The sequence below is a fragment of the Lampetra fluviatilis genome, chromosome 52, assembly GCF_964198595.1.
Source record: "Lampetra fluviatilis chromosome 52, kcLamFluv1.1, whole genome shotgun sequence".
Lineage (NCBI taxonomy): Eukaryota > Metazoa > Chordata > Hyperoartia > Petromyzontiformes > Petromyzontidae > Lampetra > Lampetra fluviatilis.
The window spans coordinates 2,224,924-2,251,907 of NC_136326.1; the positions used below are offsets into that span (position 1 = coordinate 2,224,924).

General features: G+C 51.5%; 1 protein-coding gene across 1 annotated transcript in view; it reads right to left on the minus strand.

Annotated features, from left to right (window-relative positions):
- The window catches only part of LOC144949083 (neurexin-1-beta-like), a 559,393-nt gene that overhangs the window by 6,370 nt on the left and 526,039 nt on the right, over nt 1-26,984 (minus strand). The window contains exon 7 of the mRNA XM_078878916.1: nt 9,539-9,927. Coding sequence (XP_078735042.1) covers nt 9,539-9,927 — 389 coding nt within the window. The remainder of the gene's footprint in view (nt 1-9,538; nt 9,928-26,984) is intronic.

Sequence of the window (26,984 nt, forward strand, 5' to 3'; positions counted from 1 at the left end):
GTTGGGGCCGTGGCCAATAGATCACGCAGACTCCGAAAGGCCGCCTCCTCCGGCTGTCCCCAAACAAACTTCCGTCCTTTACCCGTAAGGAGATGCAAGGGCCTCGCAATCGTCGCAAAACCCGGCACAAATCTTCGGTAATACGAGGCAAATCCCAAAAACCGCCGAACATCCCCCACGGTGGCCGGAGTCGGCCAATCCCGGACGCACGCCGTCTTTTCCGGATCCGTGGACACTCCCTCAGCACTCACAATGTGCCCCAAATAGCGGACGGACCGTTGCAGTAGGTGACATTTCTTTGGTTTGAATTTCAATTTGGCAGAACGCATCCTCGTGAACACTGTCTCCAGCCGCGTCAAATGTTCATCAAATGTGCGGCTGAAGACAATGATATCGTCCAAATATATAAGACATGTCTCCCACTGCAACCCCGTCAAAACGAGCTCCATCAATCTTTGAAATGTAGCAGGGGCCGCATTCAATCCCATCGGGAGACAGTTGAATTGAAATAACCCCTGCGGCGTACGGAATGCGGTTTTCTCCCGTGAGGACTCGTCAAGGGGAAGCTGCCAAAATCCCGAAGAGAGGTCCAGTGTGGAAAAGAACTTAGCCCCCGACAATGCGTCGAGGGAGTCATCCATACGCGGCAGGGGGTACGCATCTGCCACCGATATCTTATTCAATTTGCGGAAATCAACACAAAATCGCAATTTGCCATCCTTCTTCTTAACCAAGACGACTGGAGCGCCCCATGGGCTGTTAGATGGCGATATAATGTCCGCAGCCAACATGTCTTCCACTGCCCCCCATACGTGTTCTCGCTCCGCAGGACTCATCCGATGCGAATTTAATCGAATAGGGGCAGCATCGCCCGTCTCAATGTGATGGTAAAGCAACGAAGTGCGGCCCAAATCCAAATCATCGGAGCTGAACACATCGGAATATGTCAACAACAATTTACGCAGCGCACCACGTTGCTCCATGGACAGGGAAGAATTTTCGTCACATAAATGAGCAACCCAACGATCATCCGAACTCCTTGGCTCGGAAACCCCAGCAACAACTCCCCGGCTATGTGGACAATCCTGGGTCGCAAACGCCGTAGTGGCATGTGCCACAACCGTACCGGCCGGGACACGGACGTTTTCTCCCCCCGCATTAAGCACCTGTAAAAACGGTAATTGATCCGGCCGGACGATGGTCTGTGCCCCCACTAACGCCAACCCGGTTGTTATCGCGGCGGACGGTGACAACAAGACCCCTACTGCTCCTAGCCGATCAGGCAGGGGCTTCCGATACCGCAAGGGTATAAGCATCTGTGTACCAGGTGGGATGTCCACAGATGCGACGGACAGCGCCTGCACTTCTTCGGCCGAAGCAGGTCGCCCCCAGGGCGACGGCAGAAACGAGATTTGACGGCCCCCCGGCAGTTCAATACAATTCTCATTGATTTTGATCAAAATGGGCATCTTAGCCAAAAAATCGGTGCCTAACAAACAAGGAACCGCCAAAGATCTCGATATCAACACAACACCCGAGGCCGACACATCCCCAATAGATATCTTAGCATCCACCTGACCCACGATACCCATGCTACCCCCGTTGGCAGCGACGCACGACCCATAAACCGGACGCACAGCCCCCGGCGGGATGCCCAACAGATGAAAAATGACATCCGAAATAATAGTCGCAGACGCGCCGGAGTCGACCAAAATGCGTACGTCCACCCCTTGTATAGACCCCGGTACAGTGGACGAGCCCGTAGCGGCCGCGACGACTCTCCGTGCCAACTTGCGCCATTGCGTGACCGAGCGACAAGGCCCCGTCGAAGGGCATGCTTTAACCACAACGTTAGGATGGCGCAACGACGGTGATGGGTGAGGTGTAAAGCCTTGCCGAGTGTCTGGTGCGTGCCGACATGCCTGTTTCGGAGGATCTTTAGCCGACTTGACCGGTGCCGAGGCCTCCTGCTGCGGCGGAGCCGGGAAGCGGGCCCAGCAGTCTCTGGCGTAGTAGCCCCTACGCCCGCAGCGGAAACATTCGGCCTCGTTGCGCCGAAGCGCAGGCCTCGCCTCCTGACGGCCCCGTTCTGGTAGCGCCGCGCGCGGTCTCGGCCCGCCGCGTCCCGTCCATGGAGCGGAGGCGGCCGTCAGTTGTTGAGGGCCCCGGTCATCCGGAACATAGACAGCCTGCGCAGGGTTCCACCCCAGCGCATCCCCTTCTTTGACGGGCCCCCCCGTCCACGCCGTCACTTGTTTCCAGCGACGGAGGTTGAATTGCGCATCGAGACACTTAGCAGCCGTCCGGGAAGTTAGCTTCTCATGCCCACACACAGGCATGGGGATCCCTAGATCCCGAGACAGCTCCAACATTTTCCCTAATATGAGAGGCTCGAGCAGGTCCTGTGGCGTCTCAGGATAAGCTGCCATGGCCAGCTCCAGCACCGCACCCCTGAACGCCACGGGCGACTCCTCTGGTGCTCGTTGTCGTTGAGCGAATCGCCGATGCGCATCATCTGGTGGCTCATAAGCATCGGCCATTTCTTGAAAAACACCACATAAAGTTGCCTTCTTATCGGTCGTTATGGAACGGAAGAATCGGACAGATTCGTCGTCCAGGAGAGTCGGCAACACCTCCAAAGCCTCCGCATCGGTCCATCTTGCTGTGCGTACCGCCGCCAAGAAGCGGCAGGCGAACGCGCTCCAGTCCCCACCGACGGAAAATTCTTTAACCGTTGTAAGGTGGCGACTCCGACTCCTCTTCCCGCCGTCTTCCAATGGTGGTGGTTGTGATGGCAAATTCAAAATGGCGTCGGCCCGCGGCGTGGCCAAGATGGCGGTTTGGCGCCACGGAGCGCGCAAAATGGCGGCCTCTTGCCGCGTGGGCAATGGCGGCGGCAGGACAGGCAACGTGGCGGCCCGCGGAGCACCACTTGCATCATCCATCGTCCCTGGCGCGACGAGATGGCATAGATGCGCCAGGACGTCCTTAAGTGCCTCCAGTTGTACCGCCATCGCTTGCCATCGTTGATCCGCGTCTGATGATGTCGACGGACCCGCCACCGCGCCAACATCCTCCACTCCCGTTCCCGTGGTCGCCTCAGCCGGGCTCTCCTCCACCACCCCAACAGGATCCGTGGTTGGAGGGAGTTCGTCGTCGTCGGACGAAGAAGCCGATGCAGGCGCCGGATTAACTTTCTTCCTCACTTGTTTCGACATGCCGTTGCACTTCCGACACCAGTGTAATAAACGACTGGACCACGATGTCTGGCTCAGTGTCCTTTATTCGGTTCGTGCTGTACACCCACACGGCTGTCTTTACTCTGTAGCTTCTCCACGGTGCTGACTCCAATGTCGGCCCGATCCACAACAGCAGCCCCGCTGCTGTTTCTCTCACACAGCCCCCCTTGGCTGTACTCGCTGCAACTCCTCTCTCTCCACCTCCTGGCAGCCTCGTGCTGTCTCTCTCTCTCTCCGCAGCTCCTCCTGGCAGCCACACCGCTGCCTCTAACATGCAGCCCTCTCTCTCTCTCTCTCTCCGCAGCTCCTCCTGGCAGCCACACCGCTGCCTCTAACACGCAGCCCTTCTGGCTGTCTCCTCTGCAGCTGCACACCACTCCGCAGCTTCCTCTTATCTTCGGGGTTGGCTCCCGATGGCCGTCGGCGCCCCCCCTCTCCACACTCGCCCGCGTGGCCTCACTCTTTTCCGCTCACACCCCGACTGCCTTCCCCTTCCGGTTTACCCGCTTAAGGACCCGAACCTTCCCCCCACGTCACATGACTCCACCCCCCGTGACGTCACATCCGGAAGGTCGCTTACGCCCGCATTACACGTGTGTTGTGCACGCCACACAAGTGTATAGGGGCAAAAAAAAAAACAACACCATTAGTTGTCACTTCACCGTTGTAATGTGTGAAAAATACTAGGCCCTGAAGCCAGCGGGGGAAATTCCACATTCCTATGGAAGGGGCAAGCGTATTCATACAAAAACCACTGTTGACACCCCCCACAAAGTTAAACTCTTTTTTCATCGACCTCTGAGGGATGATGGGCTGAGTGAACCCCCAACCAGCACTTGAACTCACAACCTTTCCATTTTCTTTTTCTTGGTTCTTTCAGTAAAGTCACGTAGAAGGGAAATAATAAAATAATAAAAATAAAACATCATAAAATAATTCTCACGACGTTTCGGCCACAACGCAAAGCAGCCGTCCTCAGGCGAAGAACAGGTCTGTCGGAAAGACAGCGTCTGAATGAATCCCTGCAGTCAAGAAAGCTTTCAATCGAAATTTTACCTTTTTCATTGTGAGCCGTTTCACCGTTACCCACTGAGCCACCAGGCCATCATAAAAATTATTTAGATGCATTGGGGTGCCGTGGTGGCGAGGCGTTACCTCCCTCGCCTGGTACGCAGGAGGTCGTTGGTTCGACCCTGACCTTGACGCCTGCTGCTGTATATTTGGAGTTTGCATGTTCTCATGTTCTCCCCGTGGTCGCGTGGATTTTTCTCCAGGTCCTCTGGTTTTTTCCCTCCACATTTAGATACATGCGTTTAGATTATTCGGCTGCTATAAATGTCCGAGTGATAAGCCACTTCGTTGAGCTATCATTTGTGATAGTCAGTTCGCTTCTGAAAAATAACTATATAGCTCAGTGGACTTCATCCGGAAAAAAAGGTTGGAAATGTTGGAAAATCATGTAATGTTATTTCGAATTATCAGAATAGTAGGATAATTTTTTCCCAAAACACCTTTGCCTGCTCGGCTGCCTTGTTTGGGCAACTGGCACAGTTTATTATGTATGGCATTTCAGTTTTATATTGTACAATGACTGGGCAGCAGACCTGAAAATCGATTGTCTAAGGAAGGCAGGCTTGTCGGAGTCAAAGAGCTTGCCTCTTAATCCCAAGGTCCACTGGTTTGAGCCCTGTGCCACCTAAATTATTTCTCTTGAGACGTTCTCAAAAAAATACTGGCCAGGACCCCTCAACGTCATACACACACAACAACAACAACAAAGTGTTTGTGAGTCTGGCCCAATTGTGTTCCTTGCACAAATAGCTAAAGCTCGGCAAATACCCCCCCCACCCCTGCCATTGTATAAGCATTCACAAGACTAGATTTATTTTGTTAAAACTTCATTCTGACCTAACCTGCCACCACCTTCCTCCTCGCGTTGTTTATAAGCTGTCATCGGCTATTTTTATTTACGCGGTATTTTCAGACCCTTGCTTGTGAAATTACACAATTCACTTCTCCATTCCAAGACTCCCAATCTGCCTCTCCGCTACAGCTTTCACCCTGGTGAAGCCCTAAACAGCCATCATTATTCAATCCACATCGCGCGTGGTGACTGAGACCATTTTACTTATCTGAGCTCTGACATGCTGAGACATGTAATTTGTACGATATCATAATCACTAGATCACAGGATGTACGGTGTACTGCATTGTTCTAACAAAGAACAAAAGAAAGAAACGCCAAATGTGTTTAAAGAGATCGCCAGTAGTTTCATCAGAACCTGGTCAACGGCATTGCCATAGGATGCATTATATATTCTTATAATGTCATTCTATTTGACTTGTTTTTGTGTTTCTAATAACTGCCTTTATAAGTATTAAACAACCATATTCTTGCGTACAATGGACAACTCAAATACACACGGCATATAACGGTGCACATTCAATTGAATTGCAATTAAAACTGGACTTCCAATTATTGAAATAATCGATTACGCTGCCGATTACCGATTCGATTGTTTGACGAATCAGATGACTGGAAAATATTTGGTGGGGGGAAAAATAAATCTCGCATTTGTCGTCAACCATGCCGCTGGACGGGAGGTGATGGGCATGGATTGATGATGTCATCAGCATCATCAACGACGTCATCGGCATCATCAATGACGTCAGCGGCATCATCAACGATATCATCGGCATCATCAACGACGTCATCGGCATCATCAACGACGTCATCGGCATCATCAACGATGTCATCAGTATCATCAATGATGGCAGTGACATCATCAACGATGTCAGCGACATCATCAACGACGTCATCGGCATCATCAACGACGTCAGCGGCATCATCAACGACGTCATCGGCATCATCAACCGCGTCACCCTTGTAGGGGGTTTCCCACCTTGTTTGTTTTCTATTTCATTTATACCTGATGATGATTGCTTGTGTTGCAATCGAAACGTCGTATGCTATTATTTAATTTATTATTTTCTCTTTATACGTGACTTTACCGATAGAACCAAAGAGTAATTCCTGCAGTCACGAAAGCTCCAAATTAAGTTTGAGCTGTCTCTTTCCTCTGTATTATTATTATTCGTTAACACATAGGCTTTCGTGACCAATAATATTCATAGTAAAGTTCCACTGGTGATTTACAACCGTAAGGCTGGTCGCAGTCACCAACGCAACGTCAGGGTATCTCATGTTGTAAATGTTGTGGGTTTTCTGTCCAACACACCACCGGTCAGTGTTGAAGCAGTAACTAATTGGCACGATTTGTTCACGTGACACGCCTTACCCGATTGGCTGTGTCGGGGTGGTGGCGGGTTTAACGGCACATTTACATTTACGCGATCCGACCGAAAAAACTTCATTATAAATCATTGTTGTTGTTGTTGTTGCATTTGTTTATGGTGGTGGGGAGGCGACTTCAACATTTGTAAACGTGAACAGACTTGTGGTGAACGACCGAGGAGGGTCTATGGGAGGTGCCATGTGTGAGCATTGCGAACTCTGCCCTCTAATGTGTCTGGAAATCGCTTGGGACAGAGCGAAAACAAACTTTCCTCAAGTCATCGAACTATAGTATGATTCATCTTAACGACCACGACTGTAAACGATGCATTGCTTAACGATGGGCCTCCATGGAGCCCATTGTGTAGTGTATAATGTAGTGTATAGTGTAGTGTAGTGTATAGTAGTGTATTGTATAGTAGTGTATAATGTATTTTATTTTATACCTACGTGACTTTACCGAAATAACCAAAGAGTATAGTGTATAGTAGTGTAGTGTATAGTAGTGTGGTGTATAGGAGTGTTGTGTGTAGTGTATAGTAGTCTAGTGTATAGTGTAGTGTATAGTAGTGTCGAGTAGAACCCCTCTTAACGACCACCCCTGTTAACAACAAATCGCTTAACGACGGGCCTCTATAGATCCCAATGTGTTCGCTTACTGATCATTCTGCTGTTAACGGCTGGCTGTTGCAGGTGTAGTGACGTAAATGGAGTGACTAGGGCGCTTAGCGCCAGCTGTCACAAGAGTGGAACTGTGGGTGAGAGAGAGGGCAAGTGAGGACGTGGCAGTCTGGGTGAACCCGAGAGGACACGTGACCAGGACAGGGTAGCGAGGGGGCCCAAAGGGTGGCTTGAGGGACACATGATGCTCGGTCGAGAACCTTCTGGTGAGATCCAGAAGGGGGGCGTGCCCGAAGGCGGAGCGAGGCCACGCCTCTAGGGAGCATAAAAGGGATGTCCCGAGAGCAATCGCGGCTGTCTGCTGAAATGGAACCCGTCGGTGCTACGTATGTTCGATCTTCGATCTTTGGTCTTTACGGTCGTCATCGTGGGTCAGGCAGTGTGTTAGCTGACTGACCCGGTTATGTAGTTACCCCGTTGTGGTCTAGTTAACCAGTGTACATTTATGTAGTTATCCTGTTGGGGTCGTGTAATAAACATGTTGCCTCTAAGTTCAAGTGTGTGCCTCCATAGAACCCACTACGCAGGTATTGTAAATATTAATTAATGCATTGATTAACCATGTTTCTTTTAATAATATGTGTTTTATAATGGTGTTAGTATCGTTATGTATTAATATGCATTGCTTAAATATTATAAAGTACGTTTTTTGGGTGAAAAAGGGTAACTTTCGATGCTATCCGAACGAATTAAGCCTTTAACGTGTATTTCCTATACTCGCTTAACGACCAAATCACTTAACGACGGGTTTCGTGGAACCAATTGCCGTCGTCAAGAGGGGTTCTACTGTGTGTCGCTTGCCAATTTATCGCGCGTTACACGCGGCAAAGCGGCACGGGATGATTATCGCCGCACGCGGACACGCCTGTCAATCGAGCCACTCAACAATTTGCGACATGCTACACGCGGTACACTGACGCGCAATTCTTCACGCCTCGGGGGAACGTAGGAAGTGACGACAAGGCACCGGTAGCATCATCTGCAGTGGCCGTGGTCGACCTCTTGACCTTGGCCTGTATATATCAGAGCTCACATTCCCGACAGCTGGAGGTGGTTGATGAGCCATCAGGGAGCAGATGAGCTGTGGCAAAGTGTGCCGCAGCTCAATCAATCGATCAATCGATTGACATCTCTTTGCTGGTCCCGCAGCGATCAGTTCACCAGTTTCTGAGCAATAACCACCACCCCAGGACCCCAGGATTGGCAATACCTACACAAATATTGCTATGCTATCGTCAAGATCCTCTAAAAAATACCTTTATTTTGATATTTCATGGTGACTCTGGGATCAATGGCAACCCAATATTTTCAATCCGGTGACAAAATTACCCAGAATGCACCAGCAGCACTCTACAACACCTGTTTTATGCATGGTGCTGAGTATATATAAACACTCAATAATTGGCTGAAAACATCTTCATCACATAGACGACTGCAGAGCTTGAGAAATTGTTGGTAGTGGTGGCTCACTGCCTGGCTGATGCTGCCTTCCAGCTCGTTGTGGTTCCTCGGAAATCATGAGCGATGCAATTTGCATCTCGCAATCGACTACACTGCGTAAAACTACCATTATTTAAACCATTTTTTTTTATTTTACCAGGAAAGGCTCACTGAGCTATACATAGCTCTCTTTCAGAAGTGACCTGGCTATCACAAATAAAAGCTCAACCAAGTGGCTTGTCATCACCGTGTGGAAATTTACAGCAGCCGAATACTCTAAACGCGTGATGCTGATTCTCAATGCGGAGGGAAAACCCCGCAGGAGCCGGAGAAAAATCCATGCGACCAAGGGGAGAGAGAGAGAGAGACACGCAAACTCCAAATATGCACAAGGCTTCATGATCGGGATATGCATGTATGTTGAACTTCTTTCGCACCGTACGTAGCCAACCGTGCAAACCGTACGGACTGACGAAGAACAACTCCGAGCGATTCAGCCGTTCGCTCACTGTGCGTGCGTGCGTGAGCGTGTCCGTGTGTGTGCGTGAGAGTGGGGAGCGGTAGTGTAGTGCTTAGCGCGCTGCACGACAGACCTGGCGACCCGGGTTCGATTCCCGCTCATGGCCAACACTAGTGACGATTATCTGAACCGGTCCTGGGCCTCCCCTAGGTCGACTCAGCCTCAAATTAGTACCTGGTGCGGTGTGTAAACATCGCCACTAGGGAGACAAAGGCGGTCGGGCGTGGTGCTGGCCACCCACCCTCTCGTGTACCGTTCCGGCCTCCATAGGTGCTCGCTAACAGCACTTTCCCCTACAGTCTGTTAAGGCTACACGGGGGATCTTTGTGAGAGTGGGTAGGGGGGCCACCCCCCCACAGCTCACCTCGACGCCCGCACGCCGCACCGTCGGGAAGGTGGCGTTCAGCTCGCCGTAGCCACGGCCCTCTTCCCCGTCTTCCGCCGCGCCGTGCGGTGGCTGCTGCTGCTGCGGGTGCTTCACCTCGTGCGGCTTCACCTCGTGCGTGTTCATGTTGCCCACGTGCGGCCGCAGCGCCACGGGCGTCAGCGTGGGCGCGCCGTGGCCAGCAGTGGAGCTGACGGGGGCGCCTGTTGACCGCTGGGGATCTCCGTCGCCGCCGCCCCGACCTCCTCCACCTCCTCCACCTCTTCCCGCATCGCCGCCGCCACCGCCTCCTTGTCGACCGCCGCCGTCCCATCGAGGAACGTGGGTTCTGTAGCTCCCCTCGTACGTGGCCAGGGACATCGTCTTGCCTGCGCACAAGTGACGCAGAGCGCCGGACGTTGAACGATCGCGCCGAGGGCGAGGAGGATTTTGCGGTGTCTTTGACGTTTCGCTCCACGTGCCGTCAAGAAGTTAACGTGGTTCGTGAAGAACCTCCCGAGCTCGCGGAGCAATAAGCCGGAACATCGTGTGCCGAACGACGCGCGGCACGAACCCCAAAGACACATCGGAGAGAGCGATATTACTCAACAAGTTCAGAAAAATGGGATTACGCAATGCTCTCGAACATGCGCTTGTATCTGGAAATATTCAAGTGTTAGTACGAAGGGCGACAGATAGCCATCGGTGCCAAGTGCAGTTTGTATATTTGCAAATAGCCCATTGGGATGTTTGGGTAATGCCACGAATGCGTGTTTGGTTTCACGTGGGAGCACACCAGAGTACCTGGAGAAAAACCAATCACACACAACAAAGGGGAGGAGGTGAATTGCAAAGTTTCCGGACAGACGACAATTCAACCCATTTGCTGTGCTTGCCATCTTCTGCTCACTTCTCAGCCCGCGACTAAAACAACCGGTGTTCCCAGGACGTCTCCCGCTGCACGTACCAAGCCAGGATCTTATCTGCTGAGCTTCTGAGGACCAACGGGATCAGACGTACTCGGGGTGATTTGCTCCGAGGCTTGATGATGATGATGGTCATGAGGCCTCCTTTGCCAGTACCAAAATATAATAAAGAGTTTTTTCCCCTTTTTTTCTGGCAACAAAACTGAAACCTTTTTTTGCGAGGAATTATGTTTACATTAACCACAATACTTGCGGTCAGAATGCAAACAAATAATGTATGCATTGTCCTTGAAATTGATTGGTCCACACCTGAGACAGCTTTCCTTAGAGCCTAGTCTCATACGGTGTTCGACCAGATGACGCCAAAAGGCGCACAACTCAAAGACAATGATGATGTTTGATGACGTTGCAATGATCTGGAGCAGGAAAGGGGATCCATTCCTTGGCATTACACGGGCATCCGGAGTACCGTGCGGGCAATCTAAGCTGTGTTGGGTGATGATAATGATTACGATGATTGGTAATGATGATTATGATTTATGATGATGGGCAAAGCGATAGGAATATAATAGTCGTCAATTTTCACAGGAGCTCGCACTCACTCCCTGTAAGTCGCAATCACGTCAGAAATGTTTTAGCTCGTTAAGGGCTTCACTTGCACACGTGTGTATGTGTGTGTGTATGTGTGTGTGTATGTGTATGTATGTGTGAATTGGCACAGTAGGGGGGCACAGGTGGTGCATCGGCCAGCCACCTCAGTCAGCCAACCCATGGCACCTGCTGGTTCTGTCCCGTGGCCTCATTGCCAGCAGGCGGGCGACACTTCACGTGGCCTTAACGTGCACGTAGCCTGGCACAGGCGCCGTAGTGACGCCACCGCCACTGAGTGGCGAATGGCGTTGTTGTTGTGAGAAGTTATGGGCAGCCGTAGGACAGTGGGCGTGTAGCGGTTAGCGTGCTGCGCTTCGAACCCGGAGACCCGAGTTCGATTCCTGCTCACGGCCAACACCAGTGACGACGTTTATCTGAACCGGTCTTGGGCCTCCCCTAGGTCGACTCAGCCTCAAATGAGTACCCGGTGCGTTGTGTAAAACATCGACACACGGGAGACAAAGGCGGCCGGGCGTGGTGCTGGCCCGCCCACCCTCTCGTGCGCCGTGTCGGCCTTCATTGGTACTCGCAAACAGCGTTTGCCTCGACAGCCTGCTCAAGGCTACACGTGCAAATCGTTGTCTGTTGTTGTTGTTGTTGCACGCGAGGAATTACGCGCAGTGGCAGTTGAGCGGTGAGCGCGTGGCGCTCCGAACCCGGCGACCCGCATTCGATTTGCCGCTCATGACCAATAACAGCGTTGAGTGTCTGAGCCCCGGTCCTGGGCCTCTGCCCTCGAGGTCGACACTGCCTGGAACGAGCGCTGTGCCTGGCGCCTCGTGTGCAAACATCGAACAGAGTGGCACTCGCGAACAGCGCTCACCCCCCAAGAGCCCCTGTTCAATCTTCTTGGTTCTTTGGTTCTTTCGGTAAAGTCACGGGCATATTATTTCGGTAAAGTGCACGGGCATATTGTGACTTTGAAACCCCCCGCCCACCTCCTACGCATTTCACAAGTAATGACTAATCCCATATCTGCATTTCCCATAAATGTGCAAAATTCCTCTTGATATGCAAACTATTTTGTCAAGGCGCTCTTCCCCCTCCAACCCAGCTTAAATACACGCTCCAAGCCTGGTGGTGTTTCATTCAGGCGCTGTCTTTCCGACAGACCTGTTCTTCACCTGAGGACGGCTGCTTGCGTTGTGGCCGAAACGTCGTGAGAATTATTGTATAATGTAATATTTTTATTATTTTATTATTTCCCTTCTACGTGACTTTACCGAAAGAAGCAAGAAGATGAATGCCTGCAGTCACGAAAGCTTTAAATCGAAAAAAGCCCTGTTAAAGTCTACAGGAAAGGCTGGGAGGGGCCTTTTTTGCCGTTGTCTTTGCGTGAGATAAAGCATCAAAGGCAGGTAGCGACCTGCTCGCACGAAGCAACGTTTATCTTGAGTAAAAAAATGAAATTAAAATTAATAAAAAATAAAATAATAAAAATCACGACGTTTCGGAGGCAACACAAGTCTCCATCCCACCTGATGACGGAGATTTGTGTTGCCTCCGAAACGTCGTGATTTTTATTATTTTATTTTTTATTAATTTTTATTTCGCTTTTTTACCTACGTGACTTTACCGAAAAAACTAAGAGTATGAATCCTTACAGTCACGAAAGCTTCAAATCTAGAAGTTTATCTTGGGTTTTCTTGTAAACGATAACTTTTTAATCCACAATAGCCTTGGCATTAAACCAACGGGACCGGTGTCTTCAGACTTCACTCTGGTCTCAGCAAAGCCGATAAGCGGTGGGGGGGGGGGATCTTGACGCGCGCGAGGGTGCCCTAGAAAGGTAGCCCATTGTTGTGCCCTCTGCTGTTGCCCATTGTTGTGCCCTCTACTGTGCCCTCTGCTGTTGCCCATTGTTGTGCCCTCTGCTGTGCCCTCTGCTGTTGCCCTCTGCTGTGCCCTCTGCTGTTACCCTCTGCTGTGCCCTCTGCTGTTCCCTCTGCTGTTGCCCTCTGCTGTTCCCTCTGCTGTGCCCTACGCTGTTGCCCTCTGCTGTGCCTTCTGCTGTTGCCCTCTGCTGTTGCCCTCTGCTGTACCCTCTGCTGTTCCCTCTGCTGTGCCCTACGCTGTTACCCTCTGCTGTGCCCTCTGCTGTTGCCCTCTGCTGTTGCCCTCTGCTGTTGCCCTCTGCTGTGCCCTACGCTGTTGCCCTCTGCCCTTGCCCTCCTTTGCCTTTGTGCCCTCCGTTGTACCCTCCGTATGAAATCACCACAGCGCTTACGTGCGCCCCCTCTGTCCACCACCCGCACCCAACCGTATTCCGGATGAGTCTCAACCGAATCGAGTCTCGGCCCGCTGAGCACTCGGACATCAAAACGTGGAAGCGCGGCCATTCGAGGCTCGGTGGTACATGTTCCATACGAGCTTGAGAGGAGGAGGGTACAGCGCCGATCAGATTTCGGTTTAAACGTCTCTCATCCGACCGCCGTGGAACGGGCGGAAGGTGGGAGGGGAGTCCTCGGGACGGATCCCATAATCTGGGTTCATCCCAGAAAGTGACTCGTTTTTTTTTCTGCGCAGCAAAAACAAATGCGGATGAAATTGGAGTTTTTGGGCCGTTGGAGGGCATGGCCGTTTCCTTCACCGAAATCTCCGTGCCGTGGTCTGTCCACTTCTCACTGCGCCGTCGCTGCGTCTTTCACGATGGGTCACTTTGTTGGGCTATCATTTGTGAGAGCCAGGTCGCTTCTGAAAAAAAAGTTCACACCGCAGTGGGCTTTGCCTGGTAGGATGGGGGCTGGTTCAGTTTAATTTGTGTGCGTTTGGGTGATTTGTTTACCTTTCTTGTACTTTGCACTGCTATCGTGTTTTTTTTTTATATTGCGTGTTGTTGTAACGTTCTTAGCCCGTGCCCCGACTGGACATATGTGATAAAGAGCTTTATAGCTCATCGGATTCTGAACTGAGGTGCCTTCCGTCTCGACGTGAATTTGATGTTGGACGCTCGGTTGGATCATGCAACGGGTGTCTATTTGGTGTTTGAACATCTTAACACCCGTTTTATTGCCAGCAAGGCTAAAGCGTATTCTCATTGTTTCCCCCCAATCATTTTGTACTTGACAAAAAGGGTCCCTTCGATATGAATCATGGGTCCCACCAGCGCCTTGCCGTGTTCCCTCCATCGCCACCATCCTTCTACTCCTCTCATTTTCTTTGTCTGGATAAGCGTGAGTAACAGGATGAATATTCTGTCACTCCTGGGTCACAATCACCCCTTCTTCGCGGCAGCGACGGAAGAAGCGCGGCCCTAAATGTGAAGAACGTGCCATTGGAACATGCGTTAGACAGCCCGCGTTAAACACGCCTGAGTTTTTTGTTTTTTAGGAACGAAGCCAGCGCTCGTGAACGAATGACAAGACCGCAAAATTCTAGATTTGAAGCTTTCGTGACTGCAATGATTAATTTTCTTAGGGTTTTCCGGTAAAGTCACGTAGGTGAAGTACCGGTGAAGACGCTGGACACCCAGGTTGAGGCACACGTATATTTATTTCAGCTTATCGGTACAGGACAACACTAGAGGGGGTAGCGGCCCCCTCACCCGGATAACTGGGGATACCCCCTAGCTAATCTCACCTATCCCCAAGTCCTCCTCTAACGAGCTAGGGGAGGCTAACTGGCCCGACACTGGTGAGTCGGGCTACGGTCTCCGGAGTCCCAGGGTCTAACCCTGGTTCACGGAACCACGCCTCTGGCTCGCTCCTCTGCAGCCCTGACAAGGGCGGCGTCGAGGGGAGTCCAGGGCTCTAGCTAGAGGATCTTCACTCTTCCTCCTTCGTTCCCAGACTGAGCCCCGAGCTCTCTTTGTCCTCCCCCTTTATACCCCCCAACAGGATCACAACCCCCCAGGCTGCCTGATGCGGACGTCGCTGCGGGCACCCCCCCCGTGTACTCCCGTAACTCCGCCCACTGTGTTTGTTACCCATTGGATCGTATGCACTTACAGCCCTCCCGTAACAGCCCTACATCACCCCCCCCATTACAGCTCGCAGCCGTCCCGGCTGCAACAATTCCAAATAAAGGAACAATTACCCCTCGACCCCGTGTGTGCCTCATTTTTTCAACAAAATGCAAATAGAAGAACAACAACAAGAACAACAACCATACCCCCGAAGGGAATGTCCGACGCACCCCCCCCCCGCATAAATACGAAATCCGTAAGCACGTATGTACAACTAGCCAGGAACTCCCCCATCACACACAGCACACCCACGACACACAACGCACCCACAACACAACACACTCAGTGTGCAAGGAGCACACCACCGACGCAGCATACAGTAACCATGACACGTGAAGGAAAATAAATTTTTTTTTCTTTTTCTTCCTGCTGTATATTATAAGAGTCTGCGCATTTTAGCGCGCGTCCTTGCCGCAGGCCCGTCACACGGGGCAACCCCGGACGGCGGACCATCCGGTGGCGGCTGTCCCATGCGAGGTGAGGTCGCGATTGAAGTCGCGCGACTGTCGGCATCACCTGTGGGGGTTCCAGGGCGTGAGCCCGTCATTCCCGGTGCACCTGTGGGTGGGACAGCCGGCAACACATCAGGCGAGAGCAGCGACGGACCCTCCGAGTCGGTCGACCCCCCACATGCTTGGCCTCGCGTGCGTGGCGTGGGCCCCCGCACCGCAACAAACGGCTTCAGCCTAGAGGGGTGTACAAACCACCGGCGCCTCCCCCATTGGATTCGAACGCACTGAGGCCTCAAAACCTCAATAACCTCGACGGGGCCCCGCCACGGGCGTACGAGTTTAGAGGAGGTCGCGAGTGGTACCTGGGGACAGTGCAGCCATGCCCTGTCCCCCGGCTTCCACTGCAGCACGTGCGCGCGAGCCAGTCTGAGGCGCTCGTTCGCCTTCTGACGCCTGTCAGAATTTAGCCTCGCCGCATCCCGCGCCTCAGTCAGTTTGTCAAGGTTAAATTTAACGTGATCGTCCAATTTAGATTTGCCCAGCGGCACGGGGATCTGCAACTGTGCCCGAACAGGTGGGTCGGGTTCGCGGCCATACATAAGAAAGAAAGGTGAAAACCCCGTCGCAGCATGGGGAGCCAATCTGTATGCCGCTAGAACCCCTTGAATTTGTAAGTCCCAATCAGCCTGTGAGTCCGAAACTTGCTGCGACAACATAGACGTGATGGTGCGATGCAGACGCTCGACCATCCCGTCCGTTTGCGGGTGATAGGGGGAGGTTCGAATTTTTTTCGTTCCCAGGAGATCACAGACTTGTTTTAGGAGTTTCCCCGAAAAATTTCTACCCTGGTCGGTCAACAACCGCTCCGGGGCACCTTTGTCCATGACATAACCTTGGACAAAGGCGTCGACGATGGCTGCTGCCGACTGATTCGCCAGGGGCCAGGCCATAGGCCAGCGCGTAAAATATTCGACCCCAGTAAGCAAATATTTATTTCCCCTGGAGGTGGCGGGGAATGGCCCCAGAATATCCAGTGCGACCAGTTCATTTATTCTGGAGACCTGGATGGATTGTAAGGGCGGGTTCGACTCCCGTGCCGGTGGTTTGCGCTGCGCACACTGAGGGCATGCCGCCAACAGATCAGCGACATCCCTTGTCATACCCGGCCAAAAAAAATTCAGCTGAAGCAAGGCGAGTGTTTTCTGGGTACCTAGGTGGAGGAGGCGCTCATGAGCAGCCCACACCACCTTACCTCGTAGGCCAGAAGGGACCACCAGCCGGTGACGCTGGGATTTCCCGTCCCAATGCATAAGCAAGCCCGCATGGGTTTCCCATGCGTCGGCATGACCCGTCACACGCCCCCTCTCCCCGGCGCGACGACGCAACGCGAGGAGGGAGGCATCCTCCAACTGGAGGCGCCCCCATTCATCAACGGGCAATCCAAGCAGGGAATCTCTCCCCTGTTCGGCGATATCAATGGGGACTACCGTTTCATCGTCGGCGGCCGCCGCCAGGACCGGAACCATCACGTCCCCCACTGGCTTGCAACGCCCCGACCCCAGGAGACATGCGCATTCGGAGGCGGTTGGCATCCGTGACAGAGCGTCAGCGTTGGTGTGGCGAACGCCCTTACGATAAGTGGTTTCAAAACTGAAATCCTGGAGGACCTCCAGCCATCGGGACAATTGTCCCGATGGCTGTTGAACCTTCAGGGCGTACTGCAGTGCCGCATGATCTGTGCGGACGGTGAAATGCCGACCGTACAGATATGGGCGATACTGTTGGATGAAATAGACAATTGCCAACAGTTCCCTACGGGTGACACAATATCTTTGCTCCGTTGGAGACAACACCCGACTGCCGTACGCGACCACCCGTTCCACGCCGTCAACCACCTGGGAAAGCACGCCTCCAATACCCGTGTTGCTCGCGTCGGTGTCGAGCAAAAACGGCCTCGAAAAATCTGGGTAAATCAAGGGAGGAGCCTTCACCAGCGCGTCCCGAAGGGAGCAGAAAGCAGCTTCCTCATCCTGACCCCAGTGGAACCGAACCCCTTTAGATGTTAACGCGTGTAGGGGTTTGGCAATTGTTGCAAAATTAGCGACGAAGCGTCGGTAATATGATGCGAAGCCAATAAAACTCCTGACCTCTCCCACCGAGGTGGGAGTCGGCCAGGAGCTGACACACTGCGTTTTGGCGGGATCGGTAGCAATACCCGAGCGCCCTACGATGTGCCCTAAATAACGCACCGACTCGCGTAACAAATGGCATTTTTGGGGCTTAAATTTCAAATTAGCAGCCCGCATCTTTAGGAAAACCGCCCGCAACCTCTGGAGATGTTCATCAAAAGTTTTACCAAAGACAATAACGTCATCCAAATAAATCAGGCACGATTCCCATTGCAATCCAGCCAAAACCAATTCCATCAATCGCTGGAAAGTTGCCGGCGCTGAGTGTAAGCCCATCGGCAACCGGTTGAATTGGAACAGGCCGTGCGGTGTACGGAAAGCAGTTTTAGGTTTAGAATCATCGTCCAGAGGAAGCTGCCAGAATCCCGAAAGTAAATCTAGTGTGGAGAAGAATCGCGCTCCCGCCAAAGCGTCCAGCGATTCGTCCATCCGTGGGAGCGGGTATGCGTCGGCAACCGAAATTTTATTAAGGCGCCGAAAATCCACGCAAAACCGCAACGAGCCGTCCTGCTTTTTAACCAGGACGATCGGCGCTCCCCACGGGCTGGTGGAGGGAGAAATGATGTCGGCGGCTAACATGTCATCAACAGCCGATTTGACATGGTCCTTTTCGGCGGGACTTAACCGAAACGGATTTTGGCGAATTGGCGCGCTGTCACCCGTGTCAATATGGTGACGCAGCAGGTGAGTGCAACCCAAATCATATTTATCACGACTGAAAACGTCGGAAAATTCCCTCAGTAGCGTTCTAAGCTGTTGGCGCTCTGAATTTGTCAGGTCCGTCGATCCCGCACAAAGCGCGTCGATCCACCCTTCATCGCTGTCCGAATGTGGGAGCATCCGGGAAGCAGTGCCAACGTGGTTCGCGACAGGTTCCTCGCAGGGCACTGGCGTCGCGTGAGCGAGCACCGTCCCTTGAGGAACCACCACCGTCTGCGATCCCACATTTAGGACCGCGATGAAAGGGTCCCCGTCCCCTCTTACGACGGTCTGGGCCGGAATCAAATGAGGCCCATTAACCCCGGCCCTAGACGGTCCCAGCAAAACACCCTGATCCCCTATGCCCTTAGCGAAGGGCTTACGAAGTTTCAGAGGCACTAGCATTTGAGCTCCCGGCGGCACACGAACAGTTTCAACGACGAACGCCGGTACCGTCGCGAACGCCGACCGAGCCGCCGCAGGGGATGGCAGGAACGCCATGCGCCGCCCCGATGGAAGCTCAATGCATCCTTGGTCGATCAAAATACGAATGGGCATTTTACCTAAGAAATCCGTCCCCAGCAGGCACGGAACCGCCAGCGAGGAGGAAACGAAAATCGGCCCCGACAATTTGATGTCCCCAATAGAAATTTGCGCTCGAATCTGTCCCATGATGCCGAGAGAGCCCCCGTTAGCGGCATAGAATGGGACGTTAACCGGCAGTAAAGGCCGGCTTTGTACGGGCAGAATATTGTAAATTAATTCCGAAATGATTGTCGCCGATGCCCCCGTATCGACCAAGATGCGTACTTCTACCCCGTCAATGTGTCCGACTACGGCCGACGACCCTGACGACGCGGCTACCACGCGATGGGCCAACACGGACCACTGTTTGGGCTCGATTTGAGTCCCCGCAGTGATCCGCGTTGGCCCCACGCAACGCGACATCGGCCCCCCGTTTGTTGTGGTGCGAGAGCGTGCAACGGGTAGGTGCTTTGGCCAAACATGTGTGGTGCCGCGACTCGCCGGGTCATGTTGCTGGAGCTTGGGAGGAGGAGGCCCGGCGTCCCGTCGAGCCGTCGTCCCGCGCTGTCGAGGAGAGCGGCACCCCGAGGCGACGTGGCCCCGGACGCCGCAGTTGAAACACCGCGGGAGCCCCGGTGGAGACGACGGGCGGTTGAAACGGCTTGACCCGTCCCGGGCCGACCGTACTTCTTGCGCCTGTTGCCGTCGATGGTCGACGGCGAAGAGCTCCTCCGTCGGAAGGGTGGCTGCAGCCACCGCACGCCCTGCCGATGCCCTGCTGGCTTTCCGCCGCAGGGACAGAAGGTTGGCGTGAAGGAGGCGCGCCGCCTGAAGAGAGGTCATCTCGGCGTCCTCCTGTGCGACGACAGCGATGTCCAGGTCGTCTGCCAGGAGGAGTATTTTCTCCGTGACCATCGCGTCCACGCCATCGTCGTCCATACGGGGAAAAGCCGTCTTAGCCAGCGCTAGGAGGCTCGTCCTGTATGCCAGGGGCGACTCCTTCTCACCCCGCTTGCGCTCGTAGAACCGCTCTCTGCATTCCGCTGAAGGTCCATAGACCCCGGCCAGCAGCTGTAGTGCCTTCGGCAGAGTAGACCGCTTCTCTTTCGGCGCCGATGTGAGGGCGGCGAGCGCGTCTGCGTCGAGGAGCGCCGGCAGCGCGCAGAGGGCTTCATCGTCGGACCACCTTGCCATTTCTTGGTGGGCGATGAAGCGTCGCTGGAAGCCGCCCCAGTCGCCCTCTGCACCAACAAATTCTTTCAGCGGAGGCAGCCGTTGTTGTAGCGCAGCGTTCGCCTTGGACGTCTGTAGGCTGCTATCCCCGGGACTCGGCTGTGCGTCGGCGCGAATGGCAGATGGAATCGCCTGTCGCGGATGTGATGACGCTCCCTCCGCTGGAGATGACGCAGCTGTCCCAGCGAGAGCGGTGTCGGACCCAAGGTTGAGCCCGGCCACGCCCTCCGCAGCTGCCGTGACGATGGCGGGAAATTCAAAGTTTGAGTTTTCAGAAATGGCGGGAAGGCGCTCAGGTTGACGACTCCCCTCGCCCCGTGGTGGACCACCAGCCCCCAGCCGCGTGATGTTTTCCAGCGTGGCGGCAGCGGCGTACAGTAGCTCCGCCAGTCTCTCGTGAGCCAGCCGTAGCGCGTCTGGCTGCGGCCCCTCTTCATGCCGATGCCCCGGTAGGAAGGCGTCGGCCCCCGGCTGCGCCATGTCTTGGTGAGCCGCCTCGGGCTCAACGACTTCAGCAGTGTCCTCCTCCGGTACTCTGGCTCGAGCTGTCTGACGTGTTTCCATGTCCGTAGTACTTCTGACACCAGATGAAGTACCGGTGAAGACGCTGGACACCCAGGTTGAGGCACACGTATATTTATTTCAGCTTATCGGTACAGGACAACACTAGAGGGGGTAGCGGCCCCCTCACCCGGATAACTGGGGATACCCCCTAGCTAATCTCACCTATCCCCAAGTCCTCCTCTAACGAGCTAGGGGAGGCTAACTGGCCCGACACTGGTGAGTCGGGCTACGGTCTCCGGAGTCCCAGGGTCTAACCCTGGTTCACGGAACCACGCCTCTGGCTCGCTCCTCTGCAGCCCTGACAAGGGCGGCGTCGAGGGGAGTCCAGGGCTCTAGCTAGAGGATCTTCACTCTTCCTCCTTCGTTCCCAGACTGAGCCCCGAGCTCTCTTTGTCCTCCCCCTTTATACCCCCCAACAGGATCACAACCCCCCAGGCTGCCTGATGCGGACGTCGCTGCGGGCACCCCCCCCGTGTACTCCCGTAACTCCGCCCACTGTGTTTGTTACCCATTGGATCGTATGCACTTACAGCCCTCCCGTAACAGCCCTACATAGGTATAAAATTAAAATTTATAATATCCAGGGCCTACCTTGGCTCCTCCCACCCTCAACCAGTATATATCAGAGGTGTGGACTCGAGTCATGTGACTTGGACTCGAGTCAGACTCGAGTCATGAATTTGATGACTTGCGACTCGACTTGGACTTGCATAACAATGACTTTGTCCCACCTCTGGTATATATACAAGGACTGTTTTCTTGGAATTTCTCTCACTTGATACAGCTATCGTGCTGTGACGGTTCCACCTGAAGACGGAAGCTTGTGTTGCCTCCGAAACGTCGTGATTTTTATTTTTATTTTACTTTTATTAATTTTAATTACAATTTTTTACCTACGTGACTTTACCGAAAAAACCCAAGACCGCAAAAAGTTTTCGAGGCGTCAGTTTCAGCGGCGCTGCGAACGCCGTTTGCGCGAAGTGGCATTCGCTTAAGACAACCAACGTGCATACAGAAACAACATTGCCGTAGCATGAAATCAGATTCGTGGAAATAAAAAAGAAAACCCGATCCTTTTGTCGTTGCGCCACCACCGCAGGAGGGTCTCCGCTCCGTCGCACCGCGTCAGCTCCGTTTGACCATACTTCACCAGTGGGGGGTGGGAGGGTGGCGGTATCGGACACGACTAGGGTTGCCACCCCCCGAGGCACGACAACAACAACAACAACAACAAAAAAACGGGGCATCATGGGGACAAGAAGAATAATGATGATGACATTCATAGCGCGCCACATTTTTGCAGACAAGTCAACAACTCAGAGGCGCGGAGCCAAGCTTCGGGCTGCTCGAAAGCCCTGAGTCAAACACAGATGGGGGAGGCCTTTAGATGTTTCTTGAAAGCTGTCAGAGTGCATTTGATGTTGTGGACAAGCAAAGGGATAGAGAGCTCCACACCGAGGGGGCGACAGCAGAGAACAGACGTGAGGCTCTAACAGCATAGTGTAATGTATAGTGCAATGTATAGTGTAGTGTATAGTGTAGTGTATAGTGTAGTGTATAGTGTAGTGTAGTAGTGTAGTGTAGTAGTGTATAGTGTAGTGTATAGTGTCGTGTATAATGTAGTGTATAGTGTAGTGTAGTAGTGTATAGTGTAGTGTATAGTGTAGTGTATAGTGTAGTGTATAGTGTAGTGTAGTAGTGTATAGTGTAGTGTGTAGTGTAGTGTATAGTGTAGTGTAGTGTATAGTGTAGTGTATAGTGTAGTGTATAGTGTAGTGTATAGTGTAGTGTATAGTGTAGCGTATAGTGTAGTCTGTAGTGTATAGTGTAGTGTATAGTGTAGTGTATAGTGTAGTGTATACTGTAGTGTATAGTGTATAGTGTAGTGTATAGTGTAGTGTACAGTGTAGTGTATAGTGTAGTGTAGTAGTGTATAGTGTAGTGTATAGTGTAGTGTATAGTGTATAGTATAGTGTATAGTGTAGTGTATAGTGTAGTAATGTATAGTGTATAGTGTAGTGTATAGTGTAGTGTATAGTGTAGTGTATAGTGTAGCGTATAGTGTAGTCTGTAGTGTATAGTGCAATGTATAGTGTAGTGTATAGTGTAGTGTATAGTGTAGTCTATAGTGTAGCGTATAGTGTAGTCTGTAGTGTATAGTGTAGTGTATAGTGTAGTGTATAGTGTAGTCTGTAGTGTATAGTGTAGTGTATAGTGTAGCGTATAGTGCAGTCTGTAGTGTATAGTGTAGTGTATAGTGTAGTGTATAGTGTAGTCTGTAGTGTATAGTGTAGTCTGTAGTGTATAGTAGTGTATAGTGTAGCGTGTAGTGTATAGTAGTGTATAGTGTATAGTGTAGCGTATAGTGTAGTCTGTAGTGTATAGTAGTGTTTTGTATAGTATAGTAGTGTAGTTTATAGTAGTGTGTAATAGTGTAGTGTATAGTGTAGCGTATAGTGTAGTCTGCAGTGTATAGTAGTGTTGTGTATAGTGTAGTGTATAGTAGTGTAGTGTATAGCAGAGGTGTGGACTCGAGTCATGTGACTTGGACTCGAGTCAGACTCGAGTCATGAATTTGATGACTTGCGACTCGACTTGGACTTGCATAACAATGACTTTGTCCCACCTATGAGATGTGGACTCGAGTCATGTGACTTGGACTCGAGTCAGACTCGAGTCATGAATTTGATGACTTGCGACTCGACTTGGACTTGCATAACAATGACTTTGTCCCACCTCTGGTGTATAGTGTAGTGTATAGTAGTGTTGTGTATAGTAGTGTAGTGTATAGTAGTGTGGTGTATAGTAGTGTATAGTGTAGTGTATAGTAGTGTAGTTTATAGTAGTGTAGTGTATCGTGATGTGAGGCTGTAACAGTTTGAGACCCTGGTGTCCGAAGCAGATTTCGAGTGACGCTGTGTAGGATTCCAGAATGTAAAAAAATCTGGGACTTTTAATCTCCCCGGGAAGAGTTGCATATTTTCGGAGAAAAATCAACCTCAAAGGGGGGAGGAAAATCCTCGGGGGAATAAAAGATAATCAGGAAAGGTGGCAACCGTGTGCATGCTCGTTACTGACATGTTAGCCGTGACCGGGAATCGAGACTGAGATTCCCAGGCTCGTCGCGACGCTCAGCACTACTCCGTCGCTCGACCCACTTGGGATTATGCTCATCGATTGAGTTGTGAAACGGGAGTGAGAAAAGCCCTGGGACGTTTAAGTTAGAGAGAGAGCGAGCGATTTTTTGTTTGAAAGTGTTCACTTTGGAAGGTGGAGTTTTTTTTCTTCTTTTTCTTGCGCAAGTTCCGGTGTCTGCCGAGTTCCAATTCACACTCGGGGCATCTGGAGATTTAAAATTTAAATGACACAGGCGTACGGGGGGGGGGGGCGGGGGTGGGGGGGATTGTATAAGCCTACCCGCCTAACACATATTAAAAGCCCTATCTGTTAGTGTGAGTCCCAATACTCTTAGGCGCAATTGACTTGAGATTTGTGCGGGGAGAAAAGTTTTGACATTCGCCCAATGAGTAAACGGCCGGCGTAGTGTGCAGCCGACGACGACGACGATTTCTCGCACGAGCCCGTACGTCACAATCGTGAAGGACGCTGCCGCGGTACTGACGGTCAGCAGCTCGCTGGACTTGAGATCTAGGGGTCGCCGGTTTCGACTCGATCTCCCGGCGTGGCAGTTTGAAACGTCGGGGCGAATTTCTTAACCCATTCCACCCCCGCCCCACCTCCCCACGGCCTGGGTCCATGCGGCGGTACAAATATGGAGATCAGCTAGTCGATCGGAAGGTCCGTAAGGTCCGTACATTGCGGGGTAAAGTGCGCGCACTCCCAGCACTTCCAAGATTTCTGGCAAGTATGTATGTATGTTGAATTTATTTCGCACTGTGCGTGGCCAACTGTGCTAATCGGAGGTGCGGGGGAAGGATAACGAACTAAACGCGAAAATCAGTTCTAAATTAATTAGTTTTCAATCTTGATTTGTCTGGCAAGTATGGAAGAGCAGGCCAAATAGGCTCAGTAGGAGTTCTCTAATGCTGACTTTAGTCGAGGTCCTACCTCTAGCAGTGGCACGAGCGAGTAAATGCATGGCTGCACCTTTGCCTTCTCACAGCCCTCTATGTCAGTCTACTGCTGGATGAAGGTATCCCTATGTCGGGTCAGTCATGGGGGCTACGTGACCATATTTCACCTCTCTGCGTCAATGCGAGTTGGCGGCAGGGGGCGGGTGCCCAGGAGCGGATCAGAATCACTCAAAGTTCAAAGTTCATGTATTAGGTATAGCCCTGTGAGCCATTCGGCTCTTGAATCGGGTGCAACCGCAACAAACAAAAAACAAACACATGAACAAGAAAACATCTTAAAGTGACTATGTGCAAGCAGAAAATCCAAGAAAAGACAGCAAAATATTGCAGAAAAAATCACCGTACACCAACCCTGTGCACTGACGTTAGCCGAGCCCGGGAATCGATCCGAGGTCATTGGGTTCATTGCGTGGGTCTGCTAGTCCACCCTAACACAGCTTCCCCCCAACCACTGCAATGGGATGTATGTTTTTAATTGATTTTACAGAGTTCGGAATTATTTCCCTAAGACTGTCGGAGAGCATTATTTCCGGTCGAATGCCGTCGGCTGTAATCCGCTCGCAAATGATCGGTATCCACTCCCAGGCAGAAATGATGGTCGCGTACGTTTTACGCAATTAGAGTCCTACGTTTCAATTACTCTACCTGCAAAATGATGCTCGCTGACAGCGTCGCTAATTGTTAGCGACCGAGATTGTTTTCCTGTTGTAATATGAGCGTCCGTGCTGTGTGATTTGCGGTCGATAACCATTTACATCTAATGCACGCTTTCCGCAGAGACACTCGAAACGGTGCCGTGAAAGGTTGAAAGCTCGGACTCAAAATGATTCAACGCGACGGGAAATATCGCAGTCAGACGATGGCGCGGCTTCATCGCCACAATCAGCATCCCTCTTCAAGCAATATAATAATGGTAATTATGATTAAAATGCATCTATAATAAGAATGATTATAAGGCATATTATTAAAGATGCCTCACCATAATAGTAATAATTATAGATGCCTTATAATAATCATTATATTGCATCTATAACAATAAGTATATATGCCTTATAATAATCATTATATTGCATCTATAACAATAAGTATATATGCCTTATAATAATCATATTGCATGTATAATACTAATTCTATATGCCTTGTAAAAATTACACTGGTCAACAAAAAAAAAACATTTTATTCTGGCCTGGACTTTTGCAGCTGTTTTAGACTAATTTCAGGGTGCTGATTCCAAATCTGATCTCAGATTTGCTCAATCACATCTCATTTTATGCTATCGGCATACCCCATTTTCATTGATTTTACCCGAAATTAACTCTGTCACTTATGATTGCAAGTTGTTGCGAGTCAGTGACTGCTTTAGTGTTAAAATATGGTGCTGTATTTTTAAGATAGTGTGTTTATAATATCATTTTATGTACATATCCACATTTATTTCATATTTTTCTTCTGCAGTTTTTAAAAAAAATGCAATATTTGATATCTCAAAAACCTGATGTGATAGACAAAAACTGATGCCAGATTTGGAATCAGCACCCCAAAATGACCTTATAACAGTTGGAATACCTTATGCCAGAAAAAGTGTGTTGACCAGTGTTATTATATCGCTCTAAGAGGAATGCTGGTCGTTTTGGTGAATCCGAAACCACTCCGAACGCGACCTCTACTGCTGCCCACTCACACACTCCCCCGCGCCCCCACCTTCCACCTCCCCCCCCACTACCCAATCCAGCCCCCCCCCCATGTGTGGAGGAAAAGGCGGGGCCAGCACAGGAAGAGGCGTGGCCTAGAGACGAAGGGGTGGGGCCTATAAAAGGAAAGGCGCAGAGAGCCCAAGGAGGGGGAAGAGACAATGGGGGTCCAATCGGGCAGGGGTGCAGATGCGACGAGTCCCACTGATACAAAACTGACACCTTTATACAAGGCATCATGTTTGCAATAACCACAACACAAGCAGTCAAATGCAAACAAAAAGAAACAACTCTGTCCTTGACGTTGATTGGTCCACACCCGAGACAGCTTTTCTCAGAGCCTAGTCTCCATTGGTGTTGGATCAGATGACGCCAAAAGGCGTACAACTCAAAAACAGCGCACTATCAGAGTATTGAGAGCTCGGGGTAAGCATTTACACTATGAGACCTCCTTTACC